The sequence below is a fragment of the Linepithema humile genome, chromosome 4 (assembly GCF_040581485.1).
Source record: "Linepithema humile isolate Giens D197 chromosome 4, Lhum_UNIL_v1.0, whole genome shotgun sequence".
Classification (NCBI taxonomy): domain Eukaryota; kingdom Metazoa; phylum Arthropoda; class Insecta; order Hymenoptera; family Formicidae; genus Linepithema; species Linepithema humile.
In genome coordinates this window covers 27,251,996-27,271,802 of record NC_090131.1, presented here as the reverse complement: position 1 = coordinate 27,271,802, position 19,807 = coordinate 27,251,996, and the positions used below count along the sequence as shown (strand labels likewise).

The 19,807-nt window shown below is 37.9% G+C and overlaps 3 protein-coding genes across 7 annotated transcripts in view; 1 reads left to right on the top strand and 2 right to left on the bottom strand.

Annotated features, from left to right (window-relative positions):
• Positions 1–19,807, bottom strand: part of LOC105675018 (synaptic vesicle glycoprotein 2B-like) — a 46,712-nt gene that overhangs the window by 11,814 nt on the left and 15,091 nt on the right. The window lies entirely within an intron of this gene.
• On the top strand, positions 262–17,306 carry LOC105675016 (peroxidase). 5 transcript variants are annotated; one of them, XM_012371764.2, is made up of 13 exons: positions 262–516; positions 8,442–8,585; positions 9,113–9,428; positions 9,582–9,799; positions 13,390–13,566; positions 13,894–14,090; positions 14,260–14,437; positions 14,527–14,869; positions 14,955–15,111; positions 15,192–15,365; positions 15,444–15,642; positions 15,734–15,839; positions 15,922–17,306. In XM_012371764.2, exons 2-13 carry the CDS (start codon positions 8,453–8,455, stop codon positions 16,007–16,009), a joined length of 2,286 nt encoding a protein of 761 aa, XP_012227187.1. In that variant the 5' UTR covers positions 262–516; positions 8,442–8,452; the 3' UTR covers positions 16,010–17,306. The 5 variants fall into 5 exon arrangements, with proteins under 5 accessions (XP_012227187.1, XP_012227186.1, XP_012227185.1 ...); XM_012371763.2 differs by lacking the exon at positions 262–516 and adding an exon at positions 563–763; XM_012371762.2 differs by lacking the exon at positions 262–516 and adding an exon at positions 2,494–2,939.
• Positions 16,886–19,734, bottom strand: LOC105675021 (death-associated inhibitor of apoptosis 1-like). The gene is made up of 3 exons (XM_012371772.2): positions 19,435–19,734; positions 18,336–19,139; positions 16,886–18,263 (listed from the first exon to the last, which is right to left on the bottom strand). The coding sequence occupies exons 2-3, from the start codon at positions 19,080–19,082 to the stop codon at positions 17,895–17,897; spliced, it is 1,116 nt and encodes a 371-aa protein (XP_012227195.1). The 5' UTR covers positions 19,083–19,139; positions 19,435–19,734; the 3' UTR covers positions 16,886–17,894.

Sequence of the window (19,807 nt, the reverse complement as noted above, 5' to 3'; positions counted from 1 at the left end):
AAAATACTTTTCTAGTTGCATTTGTTGCATTGACATCATCCAATTTATCTTGCACCAACTTGCAAAAGAGCACGCGTAGTGAAATCTATTCCTAATCGATAAAAATCAAGCTCTTTGTTTACGCAATTGCTTTCTACGAATAGTAATTCCCTCTTTACACATCGCTTCCTCTAATTTGTCGTGGCGTCATCACACTGCCTGACGATTTATCGAGCTATATAAGCGCGTGACCGCGTCATAAGTCACGATAAACTTTTCGTTCAGGATACAGATCGACCCGGAACGACCCTGTCATGCAGTTATCTATTCGTGCGTTATCTGAAAACACCAACATAAGATAACTGTTGCTTTTACGAGAAAACAGAAGCGACGGGAAGGGAAAAGAAGGCGTTGCCAGTAGATTTGAACTGTGCTCGGATATAAAGTGACCGCCTTGTCGGACAAGCCGACAGTTTGTCTCGTCAGCAATATTAGTTGTCTCCTTGGAAGGACATCAGCTGAAAAACATCATCTTGCGTGAGTATGCTCACTTATATATTAGCTGAATACGCTTTGTACAGCCGCAGTATGCGTTCTGCAGAGTTCGGCGGTTGAAATCAGGCGGAAAGAGATATTAATATCTTAAATATGTGATTTTCTGAAAATATTGTGCTAAAGAGTACAAAACAACAAAGCACGCGATTATATTATAATTTTGCATTGCATGCAACTGTACGACAACTGACAACTCGTGGAAACAGTGGACATAATTTTGAAATGCCAGGTAAATTGAGAGTTTGTTTCCGTACAAACAAAATATTTTCTTTTATGTCTATAAGATATAAGCAATACAATTTATTGGGTACCGCGATTTATCTGATATTGTGCGCATTAATTAATAAAAAACCAGTTTTTTTCTTGAAATAGCACAAAAATTTGCATTTTTGTAATTATTTAAAATAAATGATTGATTTATTTTAAATAAATTATTTAAAATAAATCAAATCAGGAACAATTCATGAACTACTTGCCCGAAGAACGCGCGTGTCAAACATTAATATATGCCTAATCATTGCGTTCAAATAATTTTCAAAACCAAAAATTAATTCTGCAATTTTTCAAAATTTGAATTATATATAAATTTATATATAATTTGATAATCATAGCACAAAAAGTATATATACAATTACAATATAATTTTTTATCGCTGTAAATATAAAATTCTATTTTAGATTTATATTATTTAATAATTTTAGGTCAATTTAATTTTATAATCTTATTGTTAAATTTGCGAAATTTAAAAGTTTAAAAATTACTTCATTATCAATATTCGATAAGCATTGAGTGTTAGAATAAAGTTTACATTTTTACTTTAGATGGCTCTGTATGTGCTGAATATGCTACGCAGTTTCACAAGAATGCATATGCGCATTTTCTATTTAACAAAAGTCGATATTTAAAAGAATTTAACACACGTAAATTTTAACGTATTTTATTTTAAATAAACTAGAAGTAGATGTAGAAATGTAAGCAGATAAAAGACCTCTTTTTTATTATTAATAAAAAAATAATTAAAATTATTCTACGCATAAAAACTGATCAATTATGATCAATTTATAATTATATTAATAAAAAATTTCAAGTGTTAAAATTAAATTGAAGAAAGTTCTACTTGTAAATTTATATGAATTGCAAAAAGGAAACGGGAATAAGGGTGGGAGAGAATGGAATTGCATAGTCAGTGCAACTATTTTCTTTGGAGGGGAGAGATATGTCATGGAGAGAGATGAGGAAAGGGGCGAGGTAACCCATAGGAACATCGTACGAAATGGTTAAACCATCACGCTCGTATCACGTGCTCGTTTAACCGGCCTGCGTCTTTACCGCTTCTTGCTTGCGCTCCAAACACAAAGCGCTCAAGTCGATTTACTTCGAAGCCGCTTCATCCTGACTTATTTCTAATAGCAATAATTCGATAAATCTTGTACGAAATTTTTGGCATTATTAGTTTCACCTTTATGCATTATAATTATTTTATTTTAAAAAATCTAAAAAATCCGGATAATTAAAGTTACGATAAAAAATTTGTTTAAATTATTTAAAACCGATTAAATAAGCTCTATAACAACTTGCAAGCTTTCTCAAAAAATTTTCCTAACAATAAATAAACTCTGAATTAAAATTAAAGAATTTATGATTATAAATAGAGTTGATGACTTTGAAATTATCTTATATATTTTACCCATTAACTATTTTCTTATTATTTAAGAAAGTTAATCAGAATTCATGATATTATGTCACTAAATACATAATCGCCAGACAAAGCAGACGTAAAGTTAAATGACCGATGTAATTAACGCCGTGTTGAATGTCATTGAGACATTTCTCATGCTAAAGAGTAGCTAGTGTATGTAGTTAATACAAGTACATAGTGCGCAAGTAAGCGCAGTAACTTCCGCACTGAAAGGCGCATGCGTTAATAGGAGGGTAGGAAAACTGATCGAGCGAGCAAGGACAGGGTGGGAGAGTCGAATTCGGGTGGTCGATGTGGCAAGATCAGCTGCTCAGTGCTGTGCTTGTTTGCATTAATACGTAGAGAAAATTCGCCGGAACCGGTATCGAGACATTTCGCATATTCTCGGAAGGGCTCGTAATTACAGAGTGCTCTAAGGGTGCAAAAAACGCGAAAGCGAGTGGTCGCGCGAGCCGGTAATCGGGTGATATTGATCCGGGGTGGTTATTTGACACACATATATATATATATATACACAGTCAGTGCGCACCGACAGTGTTCCTGCGAGGAAAATAGTCGTCGCCGTCGATTTAACTTCCGCGAGCAAGCCGGGCTCTCCCCGCGGCCCCGCTCGACGTTTACTTCAGACAGAAAAAAATGGGCGTTGAAGTATTCGACTGCCTGAATAATTATCTACGAGTGGAACGTTGCAAGAAGACGTATCTAGGTAAGCCCGGCGACGCAGATGACGCGGCGCGTCTTCGTCGTGCGTTCACGCGACGAGAAAGTTCCGCGCTGTCACAGAGAGACTGTCATCGATTAGTTAGGACTTCAGTTAGCGTTAATTGATTTTTTCGAGGAATAAACCGTCGTGTAATTCTGCGCAAAGAAAAAACGTCGAATATTGATATCAATTTTATCAACCCTGAACTTCCTTGCCGCACTTTTAATGCAATCTAAATTGAAAGGTAAATAAACAGAAAAGAGGTTTTTGAATCTGACAATTAATTTTCCACTTATCTCCAGTAAAAAGATAAAACGAAAGCGTTTACTAACATTTTTGAATCGCGCTTGTTGTGTTAAAAATCGTTATCAGTGTGCTTTTGCTTCAAGTGTTATATTTAGTATATCGGTTAAAAGTTTATTCGATAACAAATAAACTTTAAGCCTTGTCTTATATTTCGTTTAATTCTCTCTGCTTCAAACTCATGCGCGAATAAACGAAGAATTATCAAGATTGCTCCAAAATATGCAATATTGCTTGTTCAAACATTGTTGTATCTTTGCACTGTTAGCGGCATCGATCGGTTCTTTTTATAAACTCTCCTTCGATAGGCCTTCAGCAGTTTTATCATCAAGGTTTCACTTAGTCGAATAAATGTCAAAAGATTATATACGCGATCTTTTATGCTATCATTTATTGGCAATGATACCTTTCGATTAAATCCTCATTTATCTCTCCGTTAACATTCGTACGCACATGAGCGCGCCTCATATAGGCACACGGTGCTATTTTGCACGCGAATCACTTGACAGTAATTTAATAAAGTGTATCTGCAATTTAATGGGTACGTTGGACAATCTCGAATGTCATGCACGAGCAGAGCGATTCTTTTCAGTGCCGAATTTAAAAGCATCGTTCAACTTGCCTGTTTTTAAAGGCGCCGTTGCTATTTTTAAAGTTTGTTTGCCAACATTAAAAATATACTCGCACCATTTGTCTTCGCTCAAGCAGAACTCTGTCAAAATTTAACAGAACATACATAAGCGTGTATGGTTTTCATGGCACACCTTATATATATTTATGGCGAAAGTAGTGGAAAAGTACTGGGCGGATTTATAGGGGACAGCACGGAAGTGGCAGGATTTAGTTCTAAAAAGACCTAAGAGGACCCTTTACGATCCTTTATAAGAGACAAAGTTTCTTATAATAATTCCAGAAAGATACAGAATCGCACAGAAAAAACCAAGACCATTTATATCAATTTTGCTAAATATTATCAAATCAATTATAAATTTTAACTACAGTAAAAACAACGCGTTCTTGTTGGAGACAATAAAGAATTTTATACGCTAAAATTCTTTATTATCATGATAAGATTGCTAGATCAGCTCTAGTATTTGTCGAGTAGTACAACTGTTTAGGTTCAAAGCACCTTTACGATTTTTAATAAAATAATGATAATGCAGAAAGTAATTAGTGATAACAGAGAATATTTTTTAAAGGCTTGAACAATTATGATGAATGGAAGATAGCATATTTATAGAATCTAATCTAATCTATTTAGACAGCGATATAATTGCGAAAAACTGTCAGTTATCTAAAGGGGTGGGCAAATACATGTGACCGATGCTTAAATTAAATAAATTAAATATTTCGATGTTTAAATACATTCCCCATATTTTGCAACACATTTTATTATCTTACGTTTAACTGCTTAGCTATGCTGATAAAAGCGCAAGTCAACGAATTAAAGTATTATCGTAGACATGATAACTTAAGCGCTCCGAAAGCCGGCAATGGAGCGCAGTGGAGAACTGGAGGTGGACGAGCACGTGCTCACCGAGTGATAGAATTTTTTTTTCCGTGCTAAATAAGGTGATTCACTTTTGGTGGGGAGCTAGCGAGCGAATGGGAACGCGCGCGAGTCAGCACACAGAGCGAGATTAACAAAAAGAACGAAAGAGCGAGCGAGCTGGAGAATCTTTGGGGAGCCAGTGTGCGTAGCGTGTGCACGTGATCGAGAGAGACAGCGTAAATGAAAGAGAAAGAACGTGAATGTAAACGATGTTAAAGCGAATTCGTAAGAGGAAGTGAGATGAACGATGAACGATGAACGAGTATATCGGAATACTCAGTGACGTATCTTGAGCGTATCAGAATCAGAAATAAGAATAGTGAATTCTGTTTTCTGCCTCTAAAATAGAAAAAATAACGTCTTACTGGAAAACTGATTAAACATTTTACGAGGCAAAAACGTAACTTGCAAAGTGCATTGACAGGTAATGAGTATTTTGGCGTAACGCTAATTTTAATCAATACTCCGTGCACATCGATACTCGCGTCGACCCTGAGGTAAAGGAGCGAGCAGGACGGAGATTGCTCGTATAAGTAAATGAATGAATGAGTGCGAGAAGGCCGCGATAAAGCCGCGATAAAGTTGCGAGTGAGACGGAAGAAGTGGGAACGTAGAGAGGGAAATCCGTGTATTCACGGCACGAAACTCCATCGTTGTGCATTATCACCGTTGAAATGCGTCTCTGTCGGTCGTCACGCGTCTACCTTTTCGCATCGCACCTGACGCAGGTGTGCTAACGAACTCCGGTACGCACTACGGTACGGACGAGGTGAAATCGTCGCGAAATTTGCGTGTGAGTTTTCCGTTCGTTTCTCTCTTAGAACCGGCGGGATCGCGCGACTAGAAGCAAAGAGAACTGAACTGTAAGGGGCGAGCGCGAATCTTATTGGCAAGCTAGTTAGCAACTAATTAGCGGCCAAAAACCGCGGTCTCGTCGCTGCAGCTGGCTGCATCGTCGGAGAATGTTTCTCGTAACACCGGTCGACAATAATCGTTGGGTCTACGCGATGCACGGATTGGAGAAGCCTATGGATCATGTGTCCGGTAATAATAATGATATGTCAGAGATGCATCTAGAATCTAGACAACAGACGCGCGTTTTAAAGAAATTTCTTCAAGACGTCTAAAATGCGTGCCATTTCTTTCAGACGTCTTTGTGACGTTTCTTTAAACACGCATGTTGACTGGAGAGTATCGATAAGGAACGTGCATTATCGGTGAAAAATTGCGCTTACAACGTATGTTTATAAACACACTTGGCAATCATCAACACGGCAAATTCCATCAATTCCGTCAGAACGTATCAAATGTATCCGAGGAAAATAGCGATAACACTGTTTTTCTTCCTCTAATCATTTCTCATAGCGAGCGACTAAATCTGTTTACCAGAATATGCTAACATTAGCGACGCCATTGCGTCGCGGGTCTTACTGTTCACGCGTCTCACGAGTGCACGTCTGCATTTTCAATCAAGTGTTAATTTGTTGTTCGCGATGTGCATAGAAAAGATTTCCACGTCAATGCGGCGCAACCGCAATTTGCATACAAGTCATATGTCAATATATATATATCGACTCATATGAAAATATTTCGTTCTCAATAATCACTGGTAATCTCTCAAAATAGCTTTGCTGCAGACTTTTAATTATACCGGTCAAATATTGATTGACTGCAACAGCCAACAGCTGTGGTATATTAATAGAATCGGAGTACACCAATTCTAATAAAAAACAGAATTTAATTAAAATAGTAAATTTAATCAAACATCACAAATAATAATATTATATATTTTAAATTATTGTTTAATTAAATAATTTTCACATTTTCACTTTTCACGCCGTTCACATTTCAGATGGTTTTTCTACCAGTCGTTTTTTAGATTATAAAGATTTATTAAGCCTATTTTTAAAGTATAATTATATTTAAAAAATCTCAAAAAAGTGTAAACATAGATCTATCTTATTCAGGAAGTTGCGGAAACTGCAAAACAAATTTATCTGTTTTCTAATTAAAACGAGTTAATTAACGGTCATTATCATCTGATTCTGATCGAATTGATATTTTCGAATTGATAATTTTAATCGGACGGGAGGAAATTTGGAACTCTTATTGCCTCACTGAAACTCGCTATAGATATACAGAAAAGCGCAGTGTCTGCATGATAAGCTTAATGCTTGTTTACCGCATTAATGAAATACGAGCAGAAACTACACACAGACGTACATACCATTTTACTGAATATTCTCGATAAAACGGAATCTATAAATAGCCGACAGTATTTACGAAGAGGTTATGACGAAACGCTAAAGAATATGTCATTTATGTTCAAAACAAAATACATGAATCAATATAACGGAATGCACATTAAATTTGGCAATGCATTCCATAAGATGCATCTTCGTTACATTTGCAATTTTGTATTTAATTTATTATATGTTTTTGAATTCTAAAAATTTCACCTGAAAATACATCGATAGAATACTTATCGATAGAATTGTGCTCACATTTCACAAAATGTAAGATGCAAATGCACTTCGTTGCAAATTCATCGAGGTCAGACGATTCGTTTACCTTGATATTGCATCGCGTCTTATAACTTGAGTGTCTTGTAAGAAGCGTACTGTACCATGTACTTGTAAAAAATATAGTATATATTATATATAAATTGCATTGTTTTTTTTTTTTTTATTACATCTAATTGCATCTGTGATGTATATACTGAGAGAATACATCAAAGATAAGGTTGAATAACAATGTTTCATTATCTCGGCAAATTCTGCGGAGTATTTGACGTTTTAATTCGCCAGTAAAAACATTAATAACACTTGACGAGCACGTGAACACAAAGTGTATTTTCATATACTACGAATAAGAAAATAGAAATCTATTTCGAAGCGTAAGTTTACGTATACGTGGGCGCGCTTGGATGTGCTAAGCCAATGTTTTTATATGATTAAATAATGGATGATTAAATAATCAATCGAATGAAAAATCAGAAACATATTATCGTAGAACTTATCAATGCAATATTAACTTTCCGTTCTTAAAACTTTCCGTTTCTTGATTAAATTTAATTGGAATTTTTTAAATGATATAAAATATAATGTTCAATGTCAATATGAGATAAAAAGTCAAGGTCTGATTATCAGGCACATGTGATAAATGTATAGCAGCGAGAATTTACAAATACTAGGGGCATCAGATTCGTGTAAAGATTAAATTCAGATGCAAGACTAGATTCTAGGCTGTTAACCGAATTGCAATAAAAACAATGAATAAATTAACGCGTATATTTGAAACGAGGAATAAATTAACATCTAATCAAAATAATGAATACGCGAGCATGTTACTCAGCGATAAGAAAAATATTTGATAAACAAGTACAAGAGTCATCACTAATTTATCACTAATCAGCGAACACCTTATGCATGCGCACGTACGATATCTGCTAACGGAAAGAGTGCCAAGCGCGTCGCGGTGACATCCTTTCCGAGCTACGCGATATTAATACATTTTCATTTGCGACGGGGAGTTATCTCGCTCTCTTTACAGCGCGTCAAACGGTTAGAGCAAACGTGTGAGTCACGTGTTTAGGATGCAGAAGAGCGCATCTCGACGATCTTATTAGTCAGTCATTTCGTTTTGTGCAGCCGGCGGTGTCATGGCAGGCTCCGTTGCCACTTTTGCGATCCTCTGGATGTCCCTGCAGACGATGGGACTTCTGGGACACTCCCATTCTATCGGCACGTACAAGCTGCCCGAGTCCTTGCAGAATTATCTTGCCAGTTACACCGGTAAGTACCTATCGTGATTGCATTTATGGCGCGGCGTAAATTTCACGCCGTAAAGCAGAGGAAGGTCGAAGGCAATTTTAGCGACGATTTAGCTCACGTAAACACTTCAATCAAAATCGCGGTGGAAATTAGCGTGGAGTTAATGGAGCCGATTAGAACCGCGCCTCTGCGATCTGTTTTTAAACACCGTGTGTTACATCACTCGCTTTGTAGGACTTCATATATTCGACGAGAAGAAATGAGACAAAAAAAATTTGCAATTTTATCGTTGTTTCAACATTATTCTATTGTCTATCTTTGGACTCGCGTCGATTTAACGACGATTGGAAATAGTCCAGATAGTGTTGCAACGCTCATTTCGACTTGCTTATTTCGGTACGAAGATCTGAGTTGAGTCTCAAAAGTTTTACTAGAAATCACTTTTAATTGTACATCACGGTATTTGTGTCTCATGATATCATCTTGTTTTGTTTAACTGTTGCTAATCTTCTTCTTTATCCCGTTCTTTATCCCGTGATATTTTAAAGATACACTTTCAGGACTGCCAGCCACTAATTACGGCTCCGAGGCCATCGTTGACACGGGTCATTTCCAAAACCAAAGATTCCCCCGAATCGACGGAGCGACTCTGAACAGTTCGATCACATTCGCGCAGACACTGATCGATCGTATGAGCACTCTCGAGAGAAATATCGCGAATGCTGGTATTGCACTCAAGGATCACAGTCCAGCTCAGAAACAGTTCTGGAATTCCTATCCTTCCACAGACGCGTTTGAAAGGGGCATCGATGCTATCGTAGCTACAAAGGCATCGTCGTATCTCGTACATCAAAACTGCCGAAGGTACGTTTTGTTTCAACAACTAATTAAATGTTTATTAGCGATTTTTGTTTTCGACTAGCCGTCGAAATCATCAGCACTTCATTATTGTTAGTTTCACTACTGCATAGAACTGCCAATTTGCCGTTTTCTTGTCAACGCACGATTTGATTACAGGTTCGGTTTAGATAAGAATGACTGCGCCCGCTATATATCGACGTTGGGGCTGCAGGGCACCCCGCTCGGTGAGTCTTGTGCCGCGGTGCATAGCGTGGAATGCGACGAAACCGCGAAGTACCGTAGCATCGACGGCACCTGCAATAACATTGAGAATCCGAGCTGGGGCAGCGCGATGACCGCGTACACCAGAGTTCTCTTCTCCCAATACTTCGACGGTAAGAGTGTCTCCTATCGCGAATCGCGCTCCCTTTCTCTCTAGCCCTTCTCTCCCTTATTGGTCAACGACATTAGCCCGCGATATGGCATCGTTCTCTCATCATTCTCGTCCAGGCTTGAATTGCATATCCACCGTCGCCATACGTAGGGAATTAATTGCTAATCGCGCGTCATTATACTTTCGATACACCTGTTCGTGGACCGCAAGCAGTCCCCGCGCGCATATCAACTCCCCTTTCGAGATTTTTCTACGGGAAGTAATTTCGTGATGGAGCGATTTGTGTGTGAACGCGCACTTTATCGTAAAACTTTTGTCGTTAATTCTGTGTGGAATAATAATCGTACAATTATTTGCAGCCTCTGAACGTTTTAGCGCTTTTCCCTCTCCTACACAATTCCAATGTCCGTCCCACCTTCGGGGGATCACTCCCCCCCCCCCTCCCCCGCAATAGGGTCAGTTCTGAACGAAATGAGATTTCTTGGATAAAGCGAATCGCAATTGTGAACGTGAATATGTGAGTCTCTCGAATTAAAAATGTCAGGAAATAAAAATTGCATGTTATGACGGATAATAGAAGATTGTACTGAATTGTAAAATTGCGATTACAAGAAATCGAAAGTTACCGCGATTTTTATCTTGTTTACGCGTATTGAGAATACTTACCGCGAATATCGCGATAATAGCCGGTGTTAGGTAAGTGTTATTTTACAAGACGCTCGTTCACAGTTGCATATTTATTAGATGTCACGCGCGTTTCGAGAAGACGTAGCGATGGGAATGCGTCATCGTGAAACGTGTACGTGGTGATAAAAGTTTGAGCCGTTTAGTCATCCTTTCAAGACATTTTTGTTCGGGAATGGCAATTAGAAACAATGATAATAGTGTGACAACAATACTGCCTGCTATTTACACAGCAGTCGCAACAAAAGGACAATGGATATGCCACTGTTGATAACGCAGTTAATAACGCAGATAAAAGACGGATGTAGTTTGTTTTTTTTTTAACCTCGAGCTACTCGGGTCAGATAAAGTCTGAGATTATTGTATCCCCTTTCTGCAGACTCACGAAATTCCCGAGTTTCTCGTTACTGGAATCAAAAATTTGCCTAACGACACATTGCATTCCTCGCGCTATGTCAATGTCATTCATGTTGATGTATCACTTTAGCTTCTGCGTTTCGCGCGCTTTTCAAGATGTAGTAGACTCGTTTTAAAACTTCTAAGACAGTTAGAATTCACAATTAAGCGTTCAGTTAAATGTACTTTGACTCTAGAATACGGATTATATTAAAGAATTAATATTTTATGAAAAAAGTAACTGAATAAATAAAAATTATAATGCATTAAAATCAATATTATATCGATTCATATTCTAGAGTTGGATACTGATTGTTACTAGTTAGGACTCACCACTGTTTGTCTGTATCTCTCTAATGTAGTATGAACATCAGGATAAAACGACGAATTCATTTGATTAAGTAGAAAAGATTAAAATAGAATTTTCATTAAAAATTTACGCATTATAATTTTTAAAAACAAGAGTATATACTTTATACGTTTTCAATTAATTTAAGAATATCAAATGCAGATGAATTCGGCGTTTTGCGCATATTATATGTAAAATGGAAACATAGTTAGTCTGTTTCAGTCACCGCATTCATAGGAAGCAAATATCCAAGATAATCGACATTTTTGTTGTAATATCGCGCGGTGAGTTCTAAGATAGACATAAATAGCGCAATATTATTAAGTGTTAAAGTTCGTGTACACCGCGCGGAACTCGTAACATTGATTCGATAAAGCATAACGCATGAAAGATTTTGCAAATAGCTTGATCTGCGATTATCTCTTATGCGATTTGCGTCACGGCGCGTTTTTTTCCAATTACGATATCGTTCAGAGTTTGTTGATTAGAAGTCGCCGCTTTTCGTTATGATTTTTTAATCCACGCGAAACAACGTCTTGGATGTCCAGTCCTATCACCAACCTCGATCTACTAACCCATTTACCTCACTTATCACGACACCTCCGCATTACACATTGACGCGTGTGTGCGCGCGATACGTACATTAACATGAATGCATACATGCATACACACATTACACGTTTATATACATACAGAAACGTATACACGCACACTGATCCCTGGGCGCTAGTGGATAAACGTTCGTCGATTGGCTTAACAAATTATATTCTGTGATTTGCATTACAGTTGTGCGATAAGGCACATAGAGCATAAAATGCCTGAGTGTAGCAGTGAATAATACTGCCTACAATAGGGTGCCCCGGTCGGGAGATTCTCTATCCAGCAATAGAATGTGTATGTAAACTAATTCGGATATACCTAATAATGTATCATATTTATTATGTAACACTAGTTCGAGTTCTTTTCTGTTCAATTATGCGGAAATATCGCGGCTCTCTCGAAGGTAGCCTGATCGAGGGGACTCGACTTGGGAGTGCGTGATCTAATCAATAGATAGCTTTAACATTAATTGATTAATTTTTTACTCGCAATGTGATAAATGTCATCGAGTGAAGTAGAATTATTTCTAATGTGCATTTTATAGTTAGTTAAGCAGAATTTTTCTTCCACATTGCTTGAACTCACTTCACCTTTTTAACAATATCATCGAAATTGTTTATAGAAATTGTTAACAGCTTCGCCACACGTCCGCGTTACAATTTCCAATTCACACTTGAGATTAGAATCGTACTTAGAACATTCTCCCAGTTCGGTTCGCTCGTTCGAACACCTTCATCGATCATCTATAGATAAGATTCGCGGGACGTTTCTGCGAGCGTTCTCGATCCGAGCGGCCGTAATTTCGATGCCAGAGCATCGATCACATCCGCGTGCTGTTATTTCGAGGTGCAATTTCACAATCGCGTCATCGGCAACAAACGGCTCGTCGTTCGACAACGCATCAGAACGTCGAAGTCGATGTCATACTCAATCGTATTATATCGCTTTGCAGCACGAGATTTAGGATTCTTCAGGGACCGATCAGCGCCGGGAATGAACTTGAAGTTCCTCTGCGAATGAAAAATGTAATTTTTTAGCGACAATTTAGCCTTTGATCCGTTTCGAATACGTTTGCGATGCAAACGAAATTAATCCTCTCTGATCGTTCCCTGATAAATTTATCGCGCGGACAAGGCAGGTATAGGCGCAGTTAGGATCTCAAGACTAGCACAGCCGGCGGTACACTCGCCTATTTATAGCTAGAAGAGAATATTTATGCAATCATCCATGGTTTCCTCTCGTGCTGCACTGCCACGCGTACCATTTTTTGAGCAAGCGCGCAATTAAACTCGCCAAAATCGGAGTAATCACAATGACGAGGCTTGTATATGTTCCATCCGCGCGACTATCACAGCTTTTACGAATTGTCGCGAAATCGTATCGTTTTCTCATTATGATTTTGCTCACGCGACTTGATATACATAATTATGATTTATTCTATCTCGCGCGCGTCCATTCGGCGAAAGCACCACGTATCGAAGATTTAAGCACCGATTTACTCCGATTTTGCGATTTTGCAAACGTCAACGCGACAGAGATCTAATGTTCATTTTGGGAAGCAGGCATCCAAGAACCGAGGCATGTCGGACAAACAAAGAAAGCACTGCCAAGCCCGAGGCTCGTAAGCGCCGCTTTGTCCATCGCGAACGATCAATCGGACGCTAGCAGGACATTGGCTGTGATGGAATGGAGCCAATTCATCGCTCACGACTTAGCCTACACCCCAGTTCGCAAGATGAGTAAGTAGATCTACGTGCGTAAAATTAGTCGGCCAATTTTAATCAGCACAGCTCGATTAATCTCTCATTTGTTACGTAAAAGATGCGCGAGTGTTTAAACATTCGTTATAGTCTTGCAGTTAAGCAGATTTCAATGATGGGAAATATATATTTCTTGTTACATAAGTTGACATGTTGCGTAATATGAACTCTTGGAAGATTTCTATTTTGTCACTACAGCCATTAGTAAATTCTATTGTTGAAAGCTTGAGGCCATATTTCTTGCAGTAGATTTGCCGGCAATTCTCGTCGACATAATTCATTAAGGAAATTATTTTTTAATTGCAGTCTCAAATGGAAAACCAATCTCTTGCTGTCAGCCGGATGGAGACACCTTGTCCCCGCGTCACATTCATCCGGATTGTTCTCCTATCAGCGTGCCAGATCGCGATCCCGTTTATGGCGAACATTATGTTCGGTGCATGAATTACGTTCGTTCGTTACCTGTCTTGCGATCTGAGTGCACTTTCGGACCTGTAGAACAGGTACGTGATTGATTACATTTCAGATTCAAGGATGCTGGAATTTAGCTTTTGTTCAACAAAAGCATAAAAAAATAAAATTTTCTAAGAACTTCAGTTTGCTGAATTGAAGCTAAATCGCGATTTATTGTACAAATCATTATAAAATATAATTTTCGTTTATTATTTGCAGATGAATCAAGTAAGCCACTTCTTGGACGGTTCCGCGATTTACGGATCCACTTTAAAGAAATCTCGCGAGCTTCGCGCGTTTGAAGGCGGACGTCTGCGCGTCGACATGAAAAACAATCGCGCATACTTGCCGAGAGAAGGTGCCGAGCTCGCATGCGGAGAGAATTGCTACAATTCCGGTGAGCGTCAATTCTATTTTACATCAATCATCATCATCTTTCGTCGCGAGCCATATATTATTTTATTTTTATAAATTCGTGTCTGCCAGGTGACGAACGCGTGAACATCGAACCTCAATTAGCTGTGATCCACACTATTTGGCATCGCGAGCACAATCGCATCGCCGACAAGCTTGCCAAATTAAATCCAAATTGGTCGGACGAGATTTTGTATCAGGAAGCAAGGCGCATCGTGATCGCCGAGGTTCAACACATCACTTACAAGGAGTGGCTGCCAATTTTGCTTGGCAAAAGATACGCTCGAGCCATCAATCACAATGTAGGGAATGGTTACAGTCAAAATTATAATTCTGACGACGAACCGGCGGTCAGCAACGAAGCCGCCACCGCGGCTCTGCGTTTCTTGAACTCGTTGATGCAAGAAAAGCTGAGGTAAGTGTCAGAGGTGGAAAGAAATTCTACAGAAATCCGCGGAGTAAAAATATATAGCGAGATATGAATGATTCTCTCGTTGCAGTCTGCCGGATAACTCTCGCCAGCAGAACAGAACTCTACAGCTGGCGGAGCACTTCTTTAATCCGCGCGTGATCGAGTCGGAGGAGGTGTTCGATGGATTGGTGCGTGGTCTCGCCACTCAGACCAGCCAGAAAATGGACATCAGTCTCGTTTCAGACGTAAGTATAGCACTTTGTCCCTCATATAAATACTGATTTATGTAGAACTTTTTGCAATAACGTGATCGTTATTTTTGCAGATGACAAGCAAGCTGTACACCAGCAACGGCAATGATTTAGGCTTGGATGCCATCAGCTTGGACATTGAACGTGGTCGCGATCATGGCCTCCCAGGGTACAATCACTATCGTAAATACTGTGGGTTTTCCGCCGCCAAGACTTTCGAGGATTTCCTAGATTATATTCCCTCAGAGGTAAGATTTGAAGACTCTTCCTTTCTCACATCTGACGCTTTTAAGATAAGTCGCTAATGTGATTATCGCTCTTATTAGATGGTAAAGAAACTGCGTACAATTTATTCCCATCCCAACGACGTCGATCTCATCGTGGGCGGTATGGCGGAGAGATTGGCAGATGATGGTATGGTCGGCCCGACCTTCCGTTGTCTCATTTACGAGCAGTTCTCCCGATCTCGGCGTACCGATAGATTCTTCTACGATTCCGCGATGCAACCGCATCCCTTTACACTTGGTACGCTGATTTCTCTCTATGTGTTATCTTACATATTTCAAGTTGTGTAATGTTTTTTTCCGAGTCCAATAAATTATTTTTTTTAATGTAGAACAATTGACTCAACTGCGTAACGTCACCTTGGCGCGAATATTCTGCGACAACGGCGACGACATCACGCACATGCAGCGTAACGTGTTTCTCAAGCCGCAGGGCGGGTAAGTTCGTACTTCCATTTAATTCTTCAAATATTTGCAATTAATTGCGCATTTACTTAGCACGGTTTCTCTAATATTTCAGGAACGAATTGAGACACTGCACAGACTTCGAGGCGATACCCAGCGTGGATCTCTTCGCCTGGGCGGAGCGAGCGAAGGCGTATCGTTGAAGTCTTTAATTAATTGGCTGGTCACAAACAATAATTGCGTCCGTTCGCCCGTAGACGTAGTGCGGGCTTGAGAGGAAGAGGGCTTACGGAAAGTGCAAGAGCGAGTGCACGCTCGGGGAAAAGCGATTGTGTGAGACTACGTAATGGTCTCATCAGAATCGTCGGCGCGATATCACGACACACGACGTCGCGCTCACCCACGATGAAACATGACAAGAGGCAATACGAAGCAGAGCAACGGTGAAATCACGTGACTAGTCGATTAAGAAAATATCTAATAGCTGGAATGAGAATTAAATGGCGCGAATGCAAAATCGAGTTGCAGATGAATGAGCGGACAAACAATCTATTTACCAATCGAGTCTCAATTGTTAAAAAGACCGCATTGAGGGTTCGTCACTCTGCAATTAATTTCGCTCGCAGGACTGCATTTCGCGACGATCTGATATTATTATAGTCTGACATAGACGTATTTGTAGATAGTCTCGTGTATCTATGTGGAGATGTATGTGCGCGGAGGATGTTTAACAGTGCATATTATCGGCGTATTACGCTTACGTAGAGGGTTGTGTTGAGTCGAGGCTTAAGTTTAAAGTACTTAGCGTCTTATCAGTTTTGTGATGATTTAGATTATATATATATAAAGTGGGTACAATTTTTATATATTAGATATATACCTAAGCGATCATTGCAATATTGTTCCTCGTTATGCAAGATTGTAAGTATCTGGTCAATGAATATTGATTATCAATGAATATTGATTTCATCAACAAATATGAATAATACGAGAGAAAGAAATGTATGTAGATGTTCGAGGAGAGCACACGAAGTATTACAATTGCGAAAATAAGTAATGCATTTTTTTCACTGTCTGAAATAAATCGAGTTGTGGATAAAACGAAGCTATAACTGAAAGCAATAATTTATTGAACGAACGATTGGTGGTTTTTACGTCATAAGATATAACAAAAGGATATATTAAAACAGCTTATTTTTTATACGGTAACATATCGATATATTCTGTAAACGTTGTCCGAACGTTTGGACGGTGTTATCGAAGGATGTGTTCTTTATGTCAAGACTTGCACAATATTTGCCAAAAATATTTATTCAGACGTCAGTTTATTACAAATTTACACACACAATTGTTAAAACTTTTCTATTTATAAAAATGTAATCATGAATATTTGTAATTCAGTCTTTCGAAATTGAAATAATTACATGTTTACTTTACACAAAACTGCGAGAAATTTGTAAACAGCAACGTATGGGAATAAATTATTAATTTTATCAAGTGCATCATGTGGAAATGATTATGTAGATATTTGTTTCATGTCCAAAATCCTAACACACGAAAAAAAATTTTGTTATTGTACAAACAAAATCGTCGTCGATATGCTATTACATATTGATAGCAACAAAATTTCATTACATAATTTATAATCATTACTATAATCATTACAATAATTTTTCAGATAATTTGTTACCTAGCAAAATCTTTATTGGCAGAATAAATGAATTTTGCTTACAATTAATACAATTGTTTGCAAAAAAACATTAATTTTCCTGGTGTAAAATTATCTATTTCTAACAAATGCATTTTGCTATCGCAGCTAAATTATCGCTACTAATAGAAATGAATTTGTTACAATAGTCACATCATTTGCAGATTTAGCAATATTATTTTTAGCAAAAAATTAAAAAATAATATTTGTAACAAATCTCTTTTTGCTATCCATACTCAGCGACATTTTGCTATAACAGCATAAAATTTGTCGTGTTTTTGCCGTACACGAAAATTTTTTTTCGTGTACGGCAAAACTTAAGAGAAAAGAAGTCAGTTCCGTGTATTAAATCTTTGTTAAAAAATTCCAGTAGCGAGATACTATACTAATTTCACTGGCATCCTATACAATATTTTTTGACGACATATAGGACATATCTCAAATTTTTTCGAACATTTGAAGCAAGCTACTATATGCATGCACGACATAAACGCTATGTCTCGCTTATTATCATAACAAAATTCACACAACAACTTCTCAGTGGATTCAGCAATGGATGAAGAACTTTTCGTTTTTGTATGCGATGATTTTGTAATATTGCTGTTATCTTTAACTGACAATGTCGACATATTACGTAACATACTTTCCACATCACTAGAAATGTTGGAGATTCCAGAATTAGAGCCAGAATTCTCTTTGATTGCCGATTCTGATGACGTTGCTTCAATGTCCTGTGACAGCTGCGTTTCCTTAATATAACAATAATTATCTTAGAAATAGATGATCTCAAGTATATAAAATAAATAACAAAAAATACTCACAATTTGTCTTAAGTAAGACTCTTCGGAAATCTGAAAACTGTTCACATATTCCTGACCTTTAATTTCAAGTAAATAAAAGCAGTCAGGCATCCATAAAGCGTGCAATTTCCAAGGATTATCGCCGTTTTGCCAATCACCTAAGCCTAAGCCACAATAGAAACATAATACGTGATCGTTGTTCTGATGGTTTCCTGCGTAAAAAAATCCCGCTTCCGCCAACTGCTCCTTGGTTTGCGTTTTCGAAGTTGGCCAGTTTTGAAAAGTGTCAAGACGAAGTGAATACATGGAATAATAAGGATGTTTGGCCATTTCTAATTTATTCGTAAACCAATCACGCTCCATGTTGGATAATCCAGAAGCATTTGTGTCTTCCTTTGTCAGTATTTGTGTTTCCTTGTCCTTTGATAAACTGGTACTGAGTTCGAAGTCAACTAATATATTGTAAGGAACATTGCAAATAAATCTGCACGTGGGGGAAAAACTTCTGTGATTCATCATTGGATCATCCCCTTCCTTCCATTTGTATAATTCTAAACGACAATCAAAACATTTAACCTTGTCATCTTGACCTGTAAAATAAAAGCCAGCAGCCGCAAGCTTCTCAGGCTTTATGTATGTTATCGGCCAATTTTTGAAGCTTTCAAGCCTGACCGCTTTATATTGATAATCAACATTGTCTACTTCGTCGATAAAAATGTTGATTTGCATTTGCAGATTTGACAGAGTTTTAAAGAATGTAAGAGTCATTTTGGATGGATGTATGTATATACATATGCTATATATATAGGCGTGTAATTTTGAAGCCTATACAAACAGAAAAATTATTTTTACTATAGAGAACGATTTCATATTAATATATATAATACAGTCGATTCCGATTAACAGGATCATCAGTTAATTGGAGCAGCCGTTTATTTGAGACAAATCTTAAAAAACAAATCTCAATAGATAAAAAATCAGTGTTCGGATAATTGAGGCAGCAGTTAAATTGAACCAAAATGATGTATCCCAATTAATCAGAATCGACCGCACATAGCACCTTTGCGTGCTTGTGCAGATACAAATTAATATTAAATTATTACATTTGCAAAGTACTTACCTTCTTTTTGCAATATTATAAATTTACAGGTAGTGAAAGCAAAATTTTTAATAGCACAATATGTTAATGTTAAGAATTAATGCACAAAAGACTGTTCGTACAAATAAAAGCACATATATAACACTTTATATGTTTTACTGCACACATCATTGTACAAACGTTAAAAATAAATTAATGAAAGTCAAGCCTGCCCTTCATGTCGACCATTCGACAGTCAGTAACGTGAAGCGGCATCAAAACTTGTCCCAAAAAAAAACCGCTCCGTAAGACACACGCGTGGTTACAGATTCCAGAATTAGATCCAGAATTCGTAAATAGAATGTCATATGATATTAAAATTAAAAATAAATTTATAAACACTGTAGTATTAGTC